Raw genomic sequence first — 17,529 nt, 5'->3', positions numbered from 1 at the left:
AACCTCACCGCCAGCTGCCGCTTCCGCCACTGGGTCCTCTCCGGGCTATATTGCGGTCAGGAAAGGGCCACTCCGAGAGAGCGGGGCTGCTCCAATGACCACCCCCCAACCCCGCCTCCAGACCCCGCACGCGGGCGAAGGCGGGGCTGTAGGGACAGTAGGGACCCCGCGGAGCGCTGTCGCCTCTGGTGCGCAGCACGGACAGCCTCCCTGGTAAATAATGCACGCCTCCCGGGCCAGGCTGCAGCAGGTAGTGTATCAAAGTAACATCGCGCTGCGAATTGCAGTGTAATCGCCGTAATTTAGGGCCCCGTGGGTGAGCCCGTTTCGGAAGGGCTGTGCGCCCGGACGGGCAAGGTGACTGGAGCGTCTGCGTCGGCTTTGACCTCTGGATTTCCTCCAAGCTAAGTGAGCCCATAAAAAATGGAGAAGCCCAGGCTGTCTCCCAGCAAATGGGGTGTGGGCAGAGAGATTGTATTATCTATCCAGACCCAGCGAGATGCATGCACCTGCCAGGAGAAAAGCGATGTCACTGCGCGCACAACCCGGCAGGCTGGGTATACGCGTGCGGCGCCCATCCTCTCCCAGGTGGCCGAGAAGGCCGGGCGACGTGTCGGCTGCGCCCTGCCAGGAGCTAGATGTTTTCATTAGGACTTGGGCGGCCCCTGCCGCCGTGAGCTGGCGGATCCGTGCCTCCCACCGGCTGCTCAGCAACCACCTTCCAGGGCCCCTGCGCCGTGGCCGCTCCTCCTCCCTCCTCTTGTGCTGGGAAGTTGGGGTATTAATATTCCTGCCCAGGGCCTCCTGGGGGGCCTGCTGCCTGCCTCCCCTCCCCTCCCCCAGCTATACCAGGGAAAGTTACTCTGGGGTGGAAAGATGATAGCAGGAGATGTGTTTGCAGGCTCCCTTCTAACTTCTTGATGGGAGCCAGCTGGAAGGGCAAAAGCTGTGTTGTCCCTCTGTGCTCTGCTCCTGGTGACCTAGAAGGCGATAATCATGAGCCTCTCTCAGGAAAGACAAAGAAATGGAAAAACTTACTAGGGGCTGCAGGCCCGTCACATTGCATTAGCAGAGAGCCTTGTGTCTGCGGCCCCACCTGGGTGCCAGGCAGGGTGTTCCGTGTATCTTTAGAAGCCCCCGCCCCCACCCCATGCCTAATTTCCCGGACCCAGGAGTTACTGGTTCCTCCTCACTCATCTCTAAATCATTTTACGTCTCTCATTGAAGAGCTGGGGCAGACACCCAGCCTTCCTAGTCCGAGAATCTGCTGATATTCCCCAGCCCTGTTCCACATCCCCCCTCCAGCTTTTCTTTCTGCCTGGATGGTGGGCTCTGAGCTAGTAGGGACCTTGGAAACCAGCAGTCCTGGTTAAACAAACCACAGTGCATCCTTCCCGCAGAACATTCTGCAGCGAGAATGAGGGAGATTTATGTGTATGGGGACATGGAAAGATGTCCAGGATATATTGTTAAACCGAAAAGGCCAGTTGCAGAATAGCATGTAAAGTACAGTCTCATTTGTGTTACATTTTAAATCAAGGCTATATATACTCACATGCTTGCATATGCATAGAAAATGTCTGGAAAGATAAAAAGAGACTGTTAGCAATGGTTGTCCCACAGGATAAGGAGAAGCAGAAAGGGACTTTAACCTCTCATATTACATTATGTACTGCTAAATTTTTTTAACAATTGTATTACTTTCATAATTTAAACATAAATCTTCCCCCCCCCAAAAAAACAAAAACAAACAAACAAACAAAATAAACCCAGCAATCTCTCAGCCCAACCCCTTATGAAATTGAGGCCAGAGAAGGAAAAGGACTTTCCCAAGTTGCACAGCACTTACAGCTTGGCCTCAGCACTGGTCCTGCCCCCTCCTCACCCCACACACATAGCTCTGCCAGCCAGACCCACCAGACCCATGAGGGAATCACGGAGCACCCCCTTCCCAGAGCAGGAAGGGCCCCTGACTGGGGTGTGACCTTACTTGAGGGAGCAGTCAGATAAAGGCAGGGGATCCCAAGAATTAGAGATGGATTTGGAACCTGGCTGGATGGCCTGCACTTGTCCGTGACCTTATCCAGCCACTGCCCGCCCAGTCTTCTGACACAGCTGGCTTCTCTTGGTCCAGGCTTGGCCAGGGTAGGGACTGAAGTGTCATGCCTAGGGTGACCTACCATCTTGATTTGTCCAGGACTGAGAGGTTTCCCGTGACGTGGGACTTTCATTACTAAAACTAGGCAGTCCCTAGAAAACGGGAACAAGTCGGTCACCTTTGTCTTGCCAGACATGTCCGCGGCAACCTGCTAAGAGTCTGGCAAGGACTCCTCTTGGTAACTCAAGGGTAAAGATTCTAGAAGATTATCTCTGGATGAAGACAGCCAGCCCCTGCTCTGATTTTTCTGAAAAATATGAAGCTGCAAGAGTTAATTTACATTTTGTCAGTTGTGCTTTCTCCTTGCATTCGTACACACACACACACACACACACACACACACACACACACACACACACCGCTCCTAGTCTCCCTTAGTCTACTGAAAGGCATGTCCACCGGGGCCCAGCAATACCACACAGAGCCCACTGAGTCTCTTTGAGCAACATAATCCTCAAGAAATTCTAGAGCCTATAATTACACATGGGATGCAGCGCAGTTTCTCATCTCTCCCTCCCCACCCCAGGAGACAAAAAGGAAATTTCACACCCTAGTGAACCCAGCTCATCTTTTCCTCTTTGATGCCAGCCTGGGGTTAAAAAGCAGGGACAGACGACACATGCCTCCTCTGGGGCCTGATTCCTTGGCTGATTTTGAGATTCAAAGCATGCATCTTAAAGATCATAATCTGATTGTGCTATGCCCGCCTTCCTGGCCGATTAATGGCCTCCTGGCTTCCGCACTGCAGCACCCAGTGCTCTGCAGAAAGCCACCTCCCACACCCCAGCCCCACCTGAGTCTGGCAACCCGGAGGAGAAAAGGCTAAGGCTAAGCAGTGGGCGTGTCAAGGAAGGAACAGAGATCTAAGTTCAAGTCCTAGTCGTGTCGCTAGCTAGCTGTGTGACTTTAGATAAATTGCTTGCCCTCTCTGGTCTTTGATTTCCTCACCATGAAATGAAGGTATTGACCTACATGATCTCTAAGGCCCTTTAGACCCAATAAACCAGACTTCCTTGGTTAAAATCTCAACTCCTCCTTCTAGGTGGGTAAACTTGGGCAAGTTTCTCCACTTTTCTATGTCTCTGTCTTCATCCACCTCATTGTGTTGTGGTAAGAATTAAGTGAGTTAACATTTTTAAAGTGCTTAAAACAGTGCCTGGCACATGCCAAAGAACTTGTGGTAGGGATATTGGTGCTCCGTCTTATACCCCTGGCACTCACTAGTCCCATGCCTGGCTCTTGGACCCCAAGCACCTGTGGTTCTCTGCCCTGCCTGATAGGTTTATTTGATTCCCACACCCCTACCCCATCACTCCAGTGTCCTTGCCCTGAGCTCCATGCAGGCTGAAAGTGCAAGGAGTGGAAATGGCTCAGAGCAGCCCTCAACCTGATGACTGTAGGGAGTTGGCATATAAATACCCTAGTGGTCCCTCTGAGATAGCTCTGAGGCTTGTTCTGCACAGCCTTGCAGAGGTTCAGCAGGATTGAGCCCTGTACCCAGCAGGCTAACTGCTCATTCACACACCTCTTATTGTCTTCCCTCCTGCCCCTGGCTTCCCCACCCAGTGCTCCTCAGCATCACTCCCCAGTAAACGGCTTGCACCCAAATCCTTCCCTCAGTTATTACTCTGTGCTAATGCGCCTCACAAATGTACCTTTGTTCTTTTTCTTCTTTTTTTTTTTTTTTTTGAGACAGCATCTCACTTTGTCACCCAGGCTGGAGAGCAGTGATGCAATCATAGCTCACCATAGCCTTCAATTCCTGGACTCAAGAGATCCTTCCACCTCAGCCTCTCTAGTAGCTAGAACTAAAGACATGAGCCACCACGTTCTGCTAATTTTTTAATTTTTTGTAGAGGTGGGGTGTTGCTATGTTGCCCAGGTTGGTCTCAAACTCCTGGCCTCAAGTAATCCTCCTGCCTCGGCCTCCAAAGTGCTGGGATTACAGGGATGAGCCACTGTGCCTAGCCTACCTTCGCTCTTCACAACCACCTGAGAAGTGAGTGTGATTGTGCCCATGTTACAGATGTGGAAACTGAGGCCAATGGAGGCTAAATGCCTTGCCCAAGACCACACGGCAGGTGAGTGGCCCAGCTGGGATTTGAAGCCATGTCCGTCTGACGCCACAGACTCTACATCTCCATCCGTCTCCCTCTTTTCCCTCTGAGGGGCTGGATCCTGCTTCAGAGATGGAAAGCTCATTCCTTCAGAGGCACAGCAGCAGCTCCTTTGCTCCAGGCAGACAGCAGAGGCACAGGGCTGGGGCCATCTGTGATATTTTCTCCTTTTCCAGTCACACTCATAGAACCCTTGGGTGGCATGGTCCCAGGCAGAGCAATCAGGCACTTGGTACCACAGCCCCATTTACATGCAAACATGTGGAAATCCTTGAGGGAAAGTGGCCTCCCAAAGTGCCAGCGTTGGACCAAGCTGCTGCCTGCCCCAAAGGGTTGCAGTACTTCCTGGTCCCCAGCTGAGCCCCCCTCTCAGCCCCTGCAAGTGTGTGCTGATGGCAAGAGCAACAGGCCATATGCCTGAGACTTGGGGGAGCCAAGCCTCACATCATCCCTTCAGTGTAGAGAGCTCACTTCAGACCTGGCCTTATTACAGTTCCTGGCTTGATACATATCAATAGCTTTTATACGCACATGGTTCCAAATCCACAAAAGCCTTCCTCTTTTCCTGTGCCCCAGCTTCCCTCTCTGAAGACAACAGCCGCTGTCACTGATCTGCTATGAGTCCTTCCAGAGATAGTCTATACACAGACAGGCACATAAATGCAGTCATTCCAGACACATTCTTCTTTTTCTCTAGAACAAAATGTCTTGGAGATCTTTCTGTGTGAGTACAGAAAGAACTTCCTAATTCCTTTTTTAAAGCTATATAGTATTCCAGTGTATTTATGTCCCATAATTGATTTAACTAGTTCTCAGTGAATGGAAATTTGAGTTATTTCCAATCATTTACCAATACAAATCTTGTGCTTAAGTTATTTTACACACTTGGAAATATAACTATAGGGAAAATGCTAGAGATAGAATTACTGGGACAAGAGGAATGCACATTTGTAATTTTAAAAGATATGACAAACGGACCTCCAAAGGTGCTGAATCATTTACACTCCCACCAGTTATGTGCTGTGCTGAGACCCAACTGCATGCAGACATGGGTGTGCATTATCGACTTTAGTCTCACTACATTCCTGGGGGGGTGGCACTATTATCCTTATTTGATGAGAAAATTGAGAGAGTTCAATTTTGCCCAAGAAGACCCAATAAACCTCTTATGATTTCATGACATGCTAGGGTCTGTGCTTTACATTTATTATCTTATTTAACCTTCACAATAGCACTGTGAGGTGGGTACTTTCACCATCACCGCTTATTTTACAGGTGAGCCTAGTGTTGGAGCTCAGAGAGGTTAAGTAGCTTTCTGAGCATCACACAGCCAGCGGTAAGTGGCAGAGCCAAATGTGAGCCTGGGCTCTCCCTGCTCCCACCAGGAGTCTATCACTGGCTTCCTGCTTCCTGCCTTATGTGTGCCTCAAGCTCCTCTAGTTTGGGGGTTGGGGGTTGCACAAAGCAGAGTCCCCTGGAGGCATTAGACCGAGAATCAAGGAGTCGGCGATTGCTAGAAGGTAAGTGCTGGAAAGGATCATGAAAGGGGCGGGGAGGATGGGGCTGGAAATACGAGGGGTGGTTGCCTCGATGTTTGGGAGAGGTGGGGTTGCTAGGATGCTAAATTGTTGTACCCCGCATGGGATATTCCTTCCCCCAACATGTCCACAGTGCCCCCTATTGAGAAATTCCACATTTCATTTTGCAGATGCAGAAATAAAGGGAGGATCCCCTTGGAAAAGGCACAGGAGTCCTGCACTGGAGGCAAAGCCAGGACCAGCGCTCTGAACTCTGCACGGGGCTGCCTCCTGCACAACTTGAAACAAAGAGAACCAGACCAAGCAGGCTTAGTGTGTGTTGGCAGGGGAGGAGGGCCTCACTTACCAAGCACCTGCTGTATACACATAACCATTTGAGTTCCATGATAACTATCGTTTTACAGGAGAGGAGATTGGCACTAAGTCCCCCAGCTGAAGGAGGGTGTTGGAAGGCAGATTTTGGGAGGCCTGAAACCCAAGCAAAGGGCTTTATATTGACCACAACATTGACTACGGTGAGCTAACAGGGCTGATTCCAGGTTCTTGAACCAGGACATAACTTACGTGACTTGATCAAATTCGTGTTTTAGGACACTCACTCTGGTGGCAATGCTTTGTACATGCCATTCCCCCTGCTTGGAATGCCTTTCTCAGACTTGTATGCCCCAAGAACTGCAACTCAAAGCTCTCTATGAAGCATCCCCTGAACTCTGATCCCCCCAAAAGCAGGGGCTGGGTTTTAGCTTTTCATCCCCAAGCTCTGGTCTAGTGTCAGGCACATCGTGGGAGCTTAACAAATGTTTATGGGGCTGGGCACGGTGGCTCACGCCTGTAATCGCAGCACTTTGGGAGGCCGAGGTGGGTGGCTCATGAGGTCAAGAGATCAAGACCATCCTGGCTAACACGGTGAAACCCCGTCTCTACTAAAAATTCAAAAAATTAGGCGGGCGTGGTGGTGGGCGCCTGTAGTCCCAGCTACTCAGGAGGCTGAGGCAGGAGAATGGCGTGAACCTGGGAGGCGGAGCTTGCAGTGAGCAGAGATCGCACCACTGCACTCCAGCCTGGGCGACAGAGCAAGACTCCATCTCAATAAATAAATAAATATATAAATAAATGTTTATGGGATGAAGGAATGGAGTGGTGAAGGCCTGACTGAGACAGCGGCAGCAGGAAGGAAAAGGAAATGTGAAGACAAGTTGAAGGAAGACGGACAAGGCCCCTTGACTGGTTAGATGTGATGATAACAGCTTGTACCTTTATAGCAACTGCTGTATACCAGTTTTCATAAGGCAAGTGCTATTAGCACCCGCATTTGACAACCAAGACTCAGAGAGAGTACACAGCTAGTCAGTGCTTGAGATCACATAGCTCACAGGCAGTAAAGCCAAGCTTTGAACCCAGGCAGTCTAGCCCGGGATTCATGCTCTTAACCTCTGGTCTGTTTTGTACAACTTACAAGGACAAGCAGGTGAGTAAAGTCAAAACTATCCATCCTGGAAAACTGGATAATGATGCTCAGAGTTCTGGGTCTTCTGATCTCTAATCTGTTGCACTGTCTGCCAGGTGACCCCCCTCCCATTCATTACCTCCTTAAAGGCTCAGCCCAACACCCACCAGGATCCGAGCTCAGTCTCCACAGAATGTACTGCCTGGACGGAGACCCAGTGTGCACACGCGGGGGCTGGGGAACATGTGGGAGCGCGGGCAGGAATCTGGGTCCCACCCCTCAGGCTCTTGGCCTGCCCCAGCAGGCTCCAGGCAGGAAGCCAGTCCAGCCTGCCATGCCCTCTCTCTGCTGCGCCTCCTCCTTCACCCAAGTCACACTCCACATGCTCAGGTTCCTTTGTGGTGGGTGTTTTGATTAATTTCATTCTAATTAATTCAGTAATCTCAAGCTGTTTGCAAGATCTTGCACCAAGCGCTGCTCTGTGATGGATCTGCAGAAGGGGCTACAGACAAACACCCGATTCGTGTTGTTTCTCCATTGGCACTATATCTTACGGCTGGGAGAGAGTGGGCTGGGGGAGAGCAGCAGGACACCACCTGCCTGCTGGCTTTTCACTGTCATTCCCCAAATGTCCTCCATTTGCCTGCAAGCAGGGCGTGGGGTCTATGGTTGGGGCACAGGGACCCCGAAGGCTTTCCTACAGGCAGGCATGCTGGGTGGCAGGGCTTTGAGCCCCACTCTGCCTCTTCCTCTTTGTGGCGCCTCGGGTGATTTGCTTAACCAGCTTCAGCACCCTCACCTAGAAAACGGAGATGAGCCGGGCGCGGTGGCTCACGCCTGTAATCCCAGCACTTTGGGAGGCCGAGGTGGATGGATCACAAGGTCAGGAGTTTGAGACCAGCCTGGCCAAGATGGTGAAACCCTATCTCTACTAAAAATACAAAAATTAGCCGGGCATGGTGGCAGGCGCCTGTAATCCCAGCTATTTGGGAGGCTGAGTCAGGAGAATCACTTGAACCCGGGAGGCGGAGGTCGTGGTGAGCTGACATTATGCCACTGCACTCCAGCCTGGGCAACAGAGCGAGACTCCATCTCAAAGCAAACAAAAAAAAAAGGAAACGGAGATGAAACGCCTACCCTGGCCACCTCAGAGGCACTGAGAGCCAGCTGGGGTATGGGGACAGGCTTGGGAAACTGAAAAGACCTTAGGGTACTGCTAGTGTCTTTATCGGAGAAGCCGTAGAGGGTGATGGGGAAGACTCAAATCAGATTTCCTGGGTTGGAATCCTGCCTCAACCTCTTACTAGTGGGGAACTTTGCAGAGGCAACTTCAGCTCTCTGTGCCTCAGTTTCCATGCCTGTAAAATGAGGGTGAAAACAGCACCCATCTCAGAGGGTTCTTCTAAGATTAAATGAATATGAGCAAAGCTTTTAGAACAGTGCTTGGCATGGAGTCGAGCACTATACAGGATTACTATTATTATGGTTATCTCGGTTGTCTTCATCCCTTCAAAATCTTCCCAGTGCATTGTAAATGCCCTCTCTGATTAACCAGAATGCACCTTGCACTCCAGTCTCAAAGCACTCATCCTTCTCTCATTTCTCTGAACGTGTGAGTCTTGGCCCATAACTGGTTTCCTGTCCAGTTGGCCAATATCTCTCACCCCAGGTCCATAACTCCCACCATGGTAGGATTAAGGGGGCTTGGTCCATGAGTGTTCCAGTAGGGCCTATCCAAAGGGGACTCGGAGGCAACAAGATGATTAGAAGGGAGCTCATCTTAAAGCTGAGTCTGCTAAGTATACACAATGATTTTACTTAAAATCCAAATACAAGAAGGTTTTCAAAAATTGAGGCAATGTCAGTTGTGTATATGAAGGGTTGTTTTTCTTTTCTATGGAAGGACATTGGGAGGGACATATGGAAATGGGGGACATCCCTCCCAGTACACTTTTGGCACCTGTACTCATGCCATGAAGAGGAAAACAACTGACCCAACCAACAGGGCAATGGAACAGGGTGGGAGGTGACGCTTTAGATGGGTCATCAGGGAAGGCCTCTCTGAGGAGGTTTCAAGCCCTGAGAAAAGAGAGAAAAGCCCATTGTGTGACAATACGAGTAAAGAGCACTCCAGGAAGAGGGTACAGTGTGCAAAGGCTTGAGGCGGGAATGAGCTTGGGGGTATTTGGGAGACAACAGCAGCTGAGGGGAACAACAGGATAAATTAGAGTGACAAGGCCACAAGGTCCAGGCCAATGGCCATCAGCCATAATAAGGAGCTGGATTTCATTCTAGAGATGCTGGGAGACTTTGGAGAGTTTTAAGCCAGAAAGTGACCTGATTTCATTTATGTTTTTAAAAGACCACATTGGCTGCCGCTCTAGCATTCATCCATCCATCCTTCCACCTGCTTATTAACAAGATTTCCTGCATACCTACTGTGTGCCAGGGTCTGTGCCAGGCACTTGCAGTTTAGAGTTGAGTAGGATATTGCCCTCCCTCGTGGATCTCAGCATGGATGAGAAAACGAACTTCTGGTGCTTTCAGAAGCAGGGGTTGAGTGCCTGGCAGAGCTGTGTGCAGGGTGTGCACTGCGGAGGAAGGACTGGGGCGCTGGGATTGGGGACAGGAAGAGCTATTGAGAACAGTGGTTCTCCAAAGTGAGTGGCATCAGAATCTCCTGAAGGGCTTGTTAAAAATAGATTGCTGGCCGGGCTTGGTGGCTCACGCCTGTAATCCCAGCACTTTGGGAGGCCAAGGCGGGCAGATCACCTGAGGTCAGGAGTTCGAGACCAGCCTGACCAATATGGTGAAACCCCGTCTCTACTAAAAATACAAAAAATTAGACAGGCGTAGTGGTGCGCACTTGTAGTCCCAGCTACTCGGGAGGCTGAGACAGGAGAATTGCTTGAACCTGAGAGGCAGAGGTTGCAGTGAGCAGAGATCATGTCACTGTACTCCAGCCTGTGACAGAGCAAGACTCTGTCTCAAAAAAAACCAAAAAAAGGAAAAAGATTGCTGTGCACAACCTCCCCCGACCCGCCACAGAGATTCTGATTCAGTAAACCTGGGGTGGGCCTGAGAATTTGCATTTTTAGCAGGTTTCTAGCTGGTTCTGATGGTGCTGGCCCAGGGACTGCACTTTGAGAACCACTGTTTGGAGGATCTCAACTTCTATGGACCAGAAAGGGCTATTTCTAGGAATTCATCTCAGCACCCGAAGTGTGGACAGCTCCCTAGCGGGCTCTTCATTGTCATTCACCACTCAGGCCTGAGACAGGCAGCCCGCTGAGGACAGCATTTCCCCGCCATCTCCCTCTACCCACCACCCACCGCTTGGTTTCCACTCAGACCCCTGCCTCTCCCTGCTCCCTCCTTGGGAAGCACATCCTCAAACTCTGTCCTGCAACCGAAGGAGCAATTTCACTCTCAGTCACGTTCACTGATTCCTTTCAGGATGCAGAAGACCTCAGTTAACACTGCACTTGCCTCCTGGCCAGCCAACTGCCCCCATCTGTTCCTTTCCCAAAACTGCACCCTTGGCTGGGGGACTTGGGATCCCCCAGCTCTGTTATCTGCATGCTACAGGCCTGATTCATTTCACAGCCACATGGTCAGATGTCTCCTCACCCCCTTCTCCTCTTCCTGCCCCCGCCTTTCTCTGAGCTCTGAATGTCCCCTTTTCACCCAGCCATATTTCCCCAGCCCCCTCCTCTCCTCACTCCTTTGCCCATCCCATCTGTGATAAATTTGGCAGATTACCCCATGAAAGCCTAAATTATCAGTGCTCATGGTCACTTTGGCCCTTAGTCCCTTAGAAAGACAGTGTTGAAATTGCAAGCATTCATCAGAATCTGAATTTCAAAATTTCTAAAAATTCCCAAATTTGAGGTTGTCTCAACTATCCTTCAAGACCAGAACTCTCGTTGGATTTTTCAGCAGGCGGTTGAGCCCAATCCCTACTCCTCCACCAGATCGTAAACTCCCTGAGAACAAGAAGCTCAGCCGCTCAACTCTGAGCCACTCGGCCTAGCACAGCGCCCAGCTCCTAGTAAGTACCTAGGAGATGGCCGCTTTCTTATGACTATTATCATGATGGCATTGTTGCTGTTGTTCTTGCTATCTGCTCTGCTCTCCTCGTGCCTTGCCCAATGCCTTGCACGCAGTAGGGTCTCAGCAAAGTCTTACAGGTACACAGATGACAAATGCATAGTTGTCACCCTCACCTCGCTGCTCTTGCCTCCTACTACCTCATTCGCCTGTAACAGCTTCTCCCTCATTTGCCTTTTTTTTTCTTTTCTTAACTGCTGCTATGTTCTGAGCCAGAGCATTCGAACGATTTTTGTGCAATAACTGCCCACCCCCACGCCCAGATCTTCAAGGCCTAGGAGACTAGTGTCAGGAGATTTGGTGGGTAATGGGTTCTGGGCAGTAGAAAACAGCCCCCTTTACAGAGATACAATTATACAGGTTATACTTCCCTGAGTTCAGACACGGCCACAGACCTCAGGGAACCTAGTGTCGGCACAGATGGTGCATGGGGCCACATTATATGGAATATTCTCCACTTGCTATAAAACTGTTGACAAATATAGGAAATGCGATGTTTTCCTTTTCCATGTTTTTTTCCTTTTCCTTAGCCAAACACTGCAGGCCCTCATGAGTCACAAAAGTTTTGAGATATTACCCAGAAATATAGGAGGAAAACTCCATATTTCCCCCTGTCAAAGGTTTGGTTTTCTTATTTATTTTATTTGCATGCCACTGGGTAAATTGAACCCTAAACAATATTAAAAGGAAATAAACATATCTCTCAGCGGCTCACGGACCTAGCACTCACCAGGGAGCGGGGTTATCAACAAGCCTCCCCAGATGGCGACAAAGTTGCAGTCTGGAGGTGGGGTGGGGGTCCAGGGACCTGCAAAGCGGGGGCCCTGCAGCTCCCCACTCCAGGCAAGTCGAAGCTCCCTCTCCCCTGGCCAGCCTCCAAGACCCACAACTGATGCACACATCCACTCGGCATCCACAGCAGCTCCCAGAAGGTGGAAAGACTCCATTTTTATTTCCGCCTTTCCAGTACCTGTGCCTCTCACTGACCCATTCCAACATACACACAGGAACACACAAATACACACACACACATCAGCAATGACTAACATGTCCCAAACCATAGCAGAATGTCATTTCAGAGTCCTATCTGCATAGTTGAAATCAGAGGGTGGGATGCCTGAGAGCGTTCATATGGCCTGTTTATAGTCACTGAGAATCGATACTTACTTTGGGAGAAGAAAAAAATATACGTTAAAAAAAATATATATATATATATATATACACACACACACACACACACACTGAAATACATACCAGTGGTGGATAGATGGATCTTTCTCACCCTGAAAACCATGACAGATGAGTTTTGTTTGGGCCTCTATGCATTTTAAAGGTGCATTTAAACTCACTAAATTAGAATCTGTATCGGTGGCGGTGCCCACCCAACCCTGGCCTCCTCTTCCCCTCAGCAGGAAGGCAGCCAACCAGGTTCTCATTCAGAATTTAATCTTGCCTGAGTGGCGTGACCACTTCTGTCTCTGCCCAGTTTTTGTTTGTTTGTTTGTTTGTTTGTTTGTTTGTTTTTTGAGACGGAGTCTCATTGTGTTGCCCAGGCTAGGGGGCAGTGGAGTGATCTCGGCTCACTGCAACCTCCACCTCCCGGGTTCAGGTGATTCTCCTGCCTCAGCCTCCTGAGTAGCTTGGATTACAGACACGCACAATCACTCCCAGCCAATTTTTGTATTTTTAGTAGAGACAGGGTTTTGCCATGTTGGCCAGGCTGGTCTCAAACTCCTGACCTTGTCCTTCCAAAGTGCTGGGAGTACAGGCTTGAGCCACCACCCCCGGCCTCTGCCCGGTTTCTGCGATGAGAAAGCTGGGCCCTCTCCCCAGGGGGACAGGTCTGGACTAAGTGAGTTTACAGGGTAAAGTCAGAGACCCCACTGCCTTGGGGTCTTCAGAGAGCCCAACCCCTACTGCAACTGAGTCAAAGTTGGTGGGATCAAGATAAGCAGTTCACCCAGGATCCAGGAACACAAAACCTGTTCTGACACCCATTCTTCCGCTCAAGAACATGCAGTGGCTCCCAATTACCCACAACAATGACGTTTCCTCTCAACAGCAGACCATAGGTGGGGACTGCCTGGAGCTCTGGGTGAAACAGATCTCTGAGGCCTTGTGTGGGTTCAGCAGGGAGAGTGCAGTGATCAATGATCCATGTCTGCCATGAATGAAGAAGGGGAGATTGCAGCCGCCCACACTGAATGTCAGTCTTCCCTGGACTACAGAACTAAGTCTAAATGCCTCTGCTGCTCTACCGAACTCTTCCACCATCTGACCCCTCATTTCCTCTCCAGAGTAACTGCCTACTCCTCTCCAGCAAGGCCACCCCCATCACGCCATCTTTGCACTGTACTTGGCACACACCACCTCAGACCTACCTCTGTGCCTTGACTCAAGCTGCCATTCCCACGCTCCTGCCCCATCTTCATCCTTCAAGTATGAGTTTAGTTCCTAGCACTTCTTAAGGTCCAGCTCAAATCCTCCTCCTCCAGGAAGCTTTCTTAACTGCTCTGATCCATGCCAAGCCCTCAAGGCACTCAGGGGCGTTACCACATATTGAAATAGTCAGTGTTCGAAGAGTTTCCTATTTCCAAGTACTCTTCTCACCAACCTGATTGAAAACACACCATCACCACCACCAATGAGAATCACAGCTGACTTTCTTTTTTCTTTTTTCTTTTTCTGAGACAGAGTCTCGCCCTGTCACCCAAGCTGGAGTGCAGTGGCGCAATCTCGGCTCACTGCAACCTCTGCCTCCCAGGTTCAAGCAATTCTCCTGCCTCAGCCTCCCGACTAGCTGAGATTACAGGTGCCCGCCACCATGCCCAGCTAATTTTTGTATTTTTAGTAGAGACAAGGTTTCACCATGTTGGCCAGGCTAGTCTCAAACTCCTGACCTTGTGTTCTGCCCGCCTCAGCCTCCCAAAGTGCTGAGATTACAGGCGTGAGCCACCGCACCCAGCCCTTTCTTTTTTATCCTCCACAGCATTTCACACGGTGCTTGCCAGGAACCAGCCTGGCCACAAGCACTTACTGATGTCCACGGGTTTACCTTAGGTGCTTTAAGATCCTTGGGGTCTCAGAAACCAAACTTGTGGGGCCAGAGGTGAAATCAGAAAGGCCCCACCCTGGACTGAGAGTCCCTCTGACACAAGTTCCATTCCTGACTCATTGTGCAACCTGTGGCTTATGGGCAGGGTCACTTCACTAAATGTCTAGCCCTCGATGTGCCCATCTGCAAAATGGGCAGCCTTGTTCTTCTCCTTCCCCGCCCACCACACCAGGGGCAGAATTTTAATCTCTACCCTTCCACTGACTAGCCAGTGGAGCCAGGGACCCGCCCTCCTCAAGCCCCAGCGCCCTCCCCTGTGCAATGCAACGTTCCCAGTAATGCAGCAGGTGTGCGGGGCAGCCCTGCTCCCCTGAAGGACAACAGCAGGCCACTGGGGAAAGGTGAGGTGTCGGGCAGTAGCAGAGACATGAGCCCCAGCATCTCATTTTTGGTGGGCTTTCCTTCCCCCAGAGCTCTTTTCTTCCCCCTTCTCTTTTTTCTCCCTTTCCCTGGGGCTAGGAAAAGGTTTGGAAGACAGATGTGCTCCACGGGGTGTGGGTGGGGGACCCTCACGCCTCCCCTGGCTGAGGTGGAAAGACATCTCTGAGGTCTGGAAGTCAGTCACAGGACAAGACAAGGGAGGTGGGGAGGGCTCGAGGCCCTGCAGCCTCCCTTTGGACTTCGGAGAGGGCCTGAGAAGGCAGGCAGGCCCCAGGGGGAGAGTCAAAGAGGGGCAGCGAGAACGTGTCAGCCAGGCCAGGAGGGCCCCGGCTCCATTCGCCACAGGCCCCACCCAGGCAAGTGCCCACAAATCCTTCTTGACCCCACAAGGGAACCACAACCCCTCCTTTCCCCCCATTTACTGCAGACTGCAGCTGCTCCGCTTTGCCCTTCCTCGTGGAGCCACCACAGATGGTGATGACAGAAACTACGGGAAATATCTGTGGCTCTGTTAACTGAGGAAAGCAGGGCACAGGGCAGGGTGTACAGCGAGGGCACTGGAGCGCAAGGGCGCTAGAGGCGATGGTGGGCTCTCCAGCAGACCACCCAGGTCAAACCCAGCTCTGCCTCATATAAGCCGTGCGACCGTAGAGAGTCATTTGACCTTTCTGTACTTCAGTTTCCTCGCCTGTAAGACAGAGGTGACTCATGTGGGGACCCAGCTTGCATGAGTTAGTCCTCAGAAGAGATTTGGATCAGGCGCAGTGGCTCACACCTGTAAGGCTCACGTCGGCACTTTGGGATGCTGAGGCGGTAGCATCACTTGAGCCTAGGAGTTCGAGATCAGCCTGGACAACATGGCGAGACCCTCATCTCTACAAAAAATAAAAAAATTGGCTGGGCGCAGTGGCTCACAATCCCAGCACTTTGGGAGGCCGAGGAGGGCAGATCACGAGATCAGGAGATCAAGACCATCTTGGCTAACATGGTGAAACCCCATCTCTACTAAAAATACAAAAAATTAGCCGGGTGTGGTGGTGCAGACCTGTCTGTGGTCCCAGCTGCTCGGGAGGCTGAGGCAGGAGGATCGCTTGAGCCTTAAAGGTTAAGGTTGCAGTCAGCTGTGACTGCACCAGTGCACTCCAACCTGGGGAACAGAGAAAGAGCCTGTTTCTTTTCTTTTTTTTTTTTTTTTTTAAATGAAGAAAGAAAAAAAGTACTGCGAAGAGTGCTTGCTTTTTTTTTTTTTTTTTTTTTTTGAGACGGAGTCTCACTCTGTTGCCTAGGCTGGAGTGCAATGGCACGATCTCGACTCACTGCAACCTCCACCTCCCGGGATCAAGCAATTCTCCTGCCTCAGCCTCCCGAGTAGCTGGGATTACAGGTGCCCACCACCATGCCCAGCTAATTTTTATATTTTTAGTAGAGACACCATTTCGCCATGTTGGCCAGCCTGGTCTTGAACTCCTGACCTCCAGTGATCTGCCTGCCTCGGCCTCCCAAAGTGCTGGGATTACAGGCGTGAGCCACCTCACCTGGCCGAACAGTGCTTGCTATCACTATAGAAGCCACTGGAATGTAAGCCCCAGGGTACAGACTTCTACCTCTTTTATTCATGGCTTCATCCCTGTATCTAGAACAATATCCAGTGCATAGGAAGCACAAATATTTGTTGAATGAGTGAACTGGAGAGGTGAACACATGGATCAATCAGCGGCCGCCACACACCTACTCCAGTCAAGGAGGCAAACGCACATGCTGTAACTGTCAATTCAGGCCTTTCTTTCTGCAAACATGGAGTGTTTACTATGTGCCAGGTAATGTACTGTGGGGTGGCTTGGGCACAACATAGGGGTGAATGAGGCAAGGGCCCTATGGCAGAGACTACTGGTTGTCCCCATTCCACTCTCCCCTTCTTCCCTAGTCCTGGAATTCTTGGCCAGGCACATAGCCATACAGAATAAAGACTAGATTTCTCAGCCTCTCTTGCAGCTAGACATAGCCCTTTCACTAAATTCAAACCAATACAGTGCAAAGTGTCAAGTGATAGCTTCTGAAACTCCTTAAGGGATGGCTGGCACTCACTCTTCCCCCAGGTGACTGAAAAGTGGATGAAATGGCTGGAATTGAAGCAGCCACATTGGACTGTGAGGAGACGGAAGTCACCCCTCACAGAACAATAAGATAATAGGAGCCTGGGCCTCAGAGGACCATATCAAACAAAGCCACCAACCAGCCCCATACTGCAGACTTTCGAGAGAAGAAATAAAACTGCTAAACTGCATGAGCCAACGTTTGGGGTTATACTACTCATGACCTACAGCCCATGCTAAAGCTAACTGATACAGACGCATCACTAGAAGCTCACAATTAGCTGGCGGGGGGCACACAAAGAAACAGACCAACCCATCCATCAGAGTGTGGTGAGGATGTGTAGGCACAGAGTATTGTGGGAGGAAACACAGCGGAGGGAAGGGTGGGAGGGGATCTAGGAAGACTTCCTGGAGGGAACGACATCTACATCAAGTCCCAAAGAATGGGGAGGCCTTTGGTGGGAGGTGGAGGGAAAGGGAAGAAAGTGCTATAACTGAGATAGATACATGCAGAGAGTTGGGGAGTTCAGGAGTGGGGGGGGGGTAAATTTTATCCCAAGGGACTGAGAA

General features: G+C 50.7%; 1 protein-coding gene across 1 annotated transcript in view; it reads right to left on the bottom strand.

The window, feature by feature from the left end:
* Positions 1–237: 237 nt before the first annotated feature.
* LOC116460242 (putative uncharacterized protein FLJ45825) overlaps positions 238–17,529 on the bottom strand; it is a 28,811-nt gene continuing 11,519 nt past the window's right edge. The window contains exons 2-4 of the mRNA XM_032141190.1: positions 2,181–2,250; positions 1,556–1,580; positions 238–980 (exon numbers count right to left, since the gene is read on the bottom strand). Coding sequence (XP_031997081.1) covers positions 782–980; positions 1,556–1,580; positions 2,181–2,250 — 294 coding nt within the window. The 3' untranslated portion in view covers positions 238–781. The remainder of the gene's footprint in view (positions 981–1,555; positions 1,581–2,180; positions 2,251–17,529) is intronic.

The sequence above is a fragment of the Hylobates moloch genome, unplaced genomic scaffold, assembly GCF_009828535.3.
Source record: "Hylobates moloch isolate HMO894 unplaced genomic scaffold, HMol_V3 SCAFFOLD_20, whole genome shotgun sequence".
Classification (NCBI taxonomy): Eukaryota; Metazoa; Chordata; class Mammalia; order Primates; family Hylobatidae; genus Hylobates; species Hylobates moloch.
The sequence above is the reverse complement of the archived record's forward strand: the minus strand, read 5'-3'. Positions and strand labels throughout refer to the sequence as shown.